Here is a 4,541-nt window from a genome sequence, read left to right on the forward strand (position 1 = left end):
AAAAAAAAAAAAAAAAAAATTATATATATATATATATATTTATCTTTTAGTAAGCTTTATGGACTAAATGGTGTCAAGTTCTGTTTCATGTTTGGGGAGCATCTTAATCCAGTGGTTCTATGTAACTTGCCATACCTCTGAGGGATTGTAGTGCTTATAGAATTTTGTCTTCTACATTGTACGGTTGTACCATTGTAATGTCCTGAATGGTTTTAATGTCATGGTGTGGGTGATTCTTTGAACCAATCGAAGGTAAATATCAAGGAGACTGGAAAGCTTTCAGGGTTTTTCAGAATTGTAATTATTAGCATAATTGAAGAAAACATTCCAACAATCAAAACCTCAAGCAGCACTCTAAAGGATTCAAACTCAGTTACAGAACTAGTAATAATTAGTAAAGCAGAAAAAACCAACAAAATATTAGCAGAGAATAGGCATCAAGGTAACAGCCAGCTGAAGGCCTCAGCCAGCAGAATAGAGGAATCGAAGCCTAAACGCTATTCTATTCAATTCATTCAAAATTCCAAGAAGTCTACTCTTAACCCTACAACCATATTTATAAATGAAAACATATGAACCTAGAAATTTTAAACCCATTTTGTATTCTAAATTAAACCAAACACTCAATCACCCTACAAATTCTCTCTTCGAGATCCAACTAAAACCCTGTATTGGCTCATATGATGAAGCCATTTATGAGTATGTCCCCACAACTAAAGCCTGAACCTTGCACTTCTCTATTACTGGATAAAACGTCCAGGTTCTTCAGGACAATGTCCTGCTTATGTGGAGGCACATATCGAGCCACCTTGGTGATGCCTTTATAAATTCCTTGACCCCTGATGATATAAGGCTTTTGAACTTGAATATTTAAACAAAATAAGAACAAATCCCACACTTATTAAAAAAATAAGATCAAATCTGAACCTGATCTCTTTAGTTGTTTGGTGATGTGGTAATGGATGGTTTTAAGCAATAGATATTTCCCCTCCAAGATAGAAAAGAAGGGATGGCTGACCCGTTAGTTTTTAGGTTGATGTGGCTACAGTGAAAAACTGGTTGGAGTAAAAAAAAAAGATTTACCCTAATCCTTCAATATAAGGGGTTTTCTGTTTGCCTATTTGTTCATGGATTTTGTTTTCTGAATGGTAGGCATGCCTTTTTATGTGGATTTATTCATTGTTCATTTGCAGTTCCATTTGAGCTTCATGTTCTACCATCATTTATTGCGATTCCAACACTCACATTAGTTCAGTGTTCAGCCTTCTATTCTATTTTCTTACATGCACATATTTTATGTCCAGATAATACATTTTGAACTTCCTAGTACTTCAGAGATGTTTGTTCATAGATCTGGCCGAACTGGCCGAGCTGGAAAGAAGGGGACTGCTGTTCTCATTTATACAGATCAACAACAGAGGGCTGTCAGAATGATTGAGAGGGATGTTGGATGCAAGTTTAATGAGGTTTATGCCTATCTCTAACTTAATGCATGTACTGTGAGGCAAAAAACTAAGATTTTAGAGACCTGTGAGCCTCGCAGTTTAATCACATCTCAGAAAGATGAATTGTCCTTTTATCCCTTATTGTACAATGTTCCAAATTCTATGCTTGAATGTAGGGGTGTCAATTCTGAGCCTGTACCGGTAGGCTGGCCGAGCCCGGCACATTTATGGCCCAACTTGGACCGGCCCGATTAATAAACCTGTCGGTCTTGAGCCCGACACGTTTATAAATGGGCATTCACAATGCAGGTAGCTAGCCCATCGGGCGCCCGACTGAGCCTGGCACATTTATGTCTCGACTTAAACCGGCTCGTTGTCGCCTGACCGAGCCCGACCCCCTTTAATACTACATAAAATTCCTATTTTGCATGGGCCTCTTTTGTATTGTACTTGCTCTTCTAAGTAAGAAAGAAAGGAAACCCACGTTGACGTATAATGATTATAACCCACCGAGAAGGTTGACAATTTCAATTCATGGAATTCTTTCTTAGAAATTGAGAAATTTCAATCAATATTTCATGAGGAATTTAGTAATGTCAATTTTCTAATGGAAAATCTGGTGTCATAGTTCTTACGTAAGAAGCAGACTTTGGGGGTAATGTCAATTTTTTAATGTAGTCAATTTTGTAATGACTTATATAGTGATTTAATGTTCAAATGGAACATTTATGGTCCTTCAACCCACTTAAGAAATGAATTTTACGGTGAGCACATTTAGAGCCCGTTTAGACTTAAATATGTCCGTAGCCCGGTTAAGGGTCGTCTAAGGTAACCTGATTAAAACCCGACACCGACCGGCCCGATTATAAACCGCAACATGCCCCCCAAAGTTAGGCCTGTTTAGTTAACCGGGCATCCACGGTGTGAAGTTTCCAAATGGTCAAGCCTGGTTAGGCCCGACCGAGATTGCGCGGCTTGCCCGGTTGACACCTACTTGGATGGGACTATGAGCGACTTGTGAAGTTAGCCAAACCCTGCAGGAAACAATAAATGAGGTAAAAATCCGTGTCAGGAACCATTACAATCCTTAGATTAGCATGTGCCTAGATGAGCTGTGGCCTCAAAGCAGCCAAGGAATTCTGCCATCTGGAAGTGACTGTGTGGTACAGGTTTTGTAGTGAGTCCAAATAGCCAAAATATTTGAGTGGCCTTTGAGACTCATGGATGAATGATGTTGCCATTTCAACTGTCAGCTAGATAGGAAACACTATTTATTGGCCATCTTTTAAGCTCATGGTTCAAGTGAACTGTTTTTCTTTACTGAGAAAACCCTCCCAAGGCATTACTGTCACATGGGAGGATTCCAAGGTTGTATCATAGGTCATGGTTTATTTGGGATGAACATGGCACTTATCTAAGTTCAAAGAATTTACAGTAAACCACTACTATAATTTTATGCAACTTCAGGCATGCTTTTGGATTTTCTTGCATGCATGTTTTGGAACCTGCCTTCAGTTGGGGGGTGGGTTCCAAAATCACATGGACCCACCATGTATGCTGTGTGGCCTGTTAGTTAATCATATAAAATACACCAACTGTGAATGTGAATGCTAAACATGAAAGTATGCTGATATATGTTTTTCCTGTTGGAGACTGATGACCTTATCTCTTGTTTTCAGCTCCCCAGGATTGCTGGTGAGGCCGGAGATCAGGGTTTGTTTGGTGAGATGGGTGGTGGTGGTCGGTTTGGCTCAAGAGGTGGCCGATTTAGTGACTTTGGTCGTTCTGGTGATTTTGGTGGTGGTCGGTCTGGTGGCTTTGGTGGGTCATCAGGTCGCGTGGGTGGCTTTGGTGAATCAGGGCCTAGTCGGTTTGGTTCTTATGGTGGATCTAGTTCTGGTCGATCTGGTGGTAGATTTGGCAGCTATGGCTCAAGCCGCTCTGGCAACTATGGTGGTTCTGGTGATTTTGGTAGTTCAGGTCGTTCGAGCAATTCTCGCGAATTTGGTGGTTCAGGTCGTCCAAGTGGTTTTGGGGACTCAGGTTCGAGTCGCTTCGGAGGATCCAGTTCAAGACGCTTTGGTGGCTTTGATGGTGGTAATCCTGATGATGATCGGAGAGCATTCTGATTAAAGGTTAGTTCAGTCATTCTTTTTATGCAAGAGAGAAAAATATTAAGTGGGAAGTATTAAAAAAAAAAAAAAATGATCTTGTATACTATAAGAATATGAAATAGACTAAATAGTTCTCTCTTTTTTTTTTATTTTTTTTTATTGACTACTTGTTTGATATAAGAATACGAAATAGACTATATGTAGATAATCTTGTAGATCGAGTTAGCATATTCACTGTACTTCACATACAAGTTCAATTAATTTTATACTATTGTCATACATGTAGTCTACGAGGATATGCACCCTGCACTTATATAATAGAAAATTTTGTAGGAAGATGAATCCAGGTTAATGTTGCTTTAGGTATTTTTTAGTCGTAGATCATGTAGTTTCTCCACAGAAAGTAATGGGTTTTAAGGGATGTTGCCATAGAATTAGAGGTAAGTGGATGAAGTTAAGATTTTGTTCAGAGTGCTCACTGCTAGTAAATCAATTTGAAGGTAAATCTTAAAACATGGTGATGATCAGACCAATCATGCTACCTCCTAGCACAGATTCTCTGAATGAGGTATATGTAATACAAATAAAATAAAGAACTGACCTTTAATGAATCTATCGATTTGATCCTACTGGTGTAAGGAATCTTTTGTTCCTGGAGTTCATAGTAACAAATAAGCTGTTGCATCACTTGTTGAAAATAACAAATTATTGCTGACACAATTTTGAGTCCTTTTGAGACTAGTTTGGAAAAAAATTTCAAATTAAACATTGACTAGTTGCTTGAGAAACATAAGTAGGGGTAATAGTGGGGATTTTTTTTTTTTTTTAAATACTTTTTGTATGTTCTAGGAGCAAATTGTTTTTCCTTTATTTAGTATTTGCAATTGTTTAAATTTCTTTTGTTTCCCTAAATTTGCGTGCTCTAATTTTTTTTGTCAGAGTTATTTATTCGGTTGGTTGTATGAGTGCATTTCCTTCTCCC

The 4,541-nt window shown here is 38.3% G+C and overlaps 1 protein-coding gene across 1 annotated transcript in view; it reads left to right on the top strand.

Annotated features, from left to right (window-relative positions):
• LOC122067145 (DEAD-box ATP-dependent RNA helicase 53, mitochondrial-like) overlaps window positions 1-4,541 on the top strand; it is a 10,253-nt gene that overhangs the window by 4,290 nt on the left and 1,422 nt on the right. Inside the window, exons 6-7 of the mRNA XM_042630990.1 lie at window positions 1,305-1,466; window positions 3,125-3,580. Of these exons, the coding sequence (XP_042486924.1) occupies window positions 1,305-1,466; window positions 3,125-3,574 (612 nt within the window). The 3' untranslated portion in view covers window positions 3,575-3,580. The remainder of the gene's footprint in view (window positions 1-1,304; window positions 1,467-3,124; window positions 3,581-4,541) is intronic.

Source organism: Macadamia integrifolia, unplaced genomic scaffold (genome assembly GCF_013358625.1).
Source record: "Macadamia integrifolia cultivar HAES 741 unplaced genomic scaffold, SCU_Mint_v3 scaffold2731, whole genome shotgun sequence".
Classification (NCBI taxonomy): domain Eukaryota; kingdom Viridiplantae; phylum Streptophyta; class Magnoliopsida; order Proteales; family Proteaceae; genus Macadamia; species Macadamia integrifolia.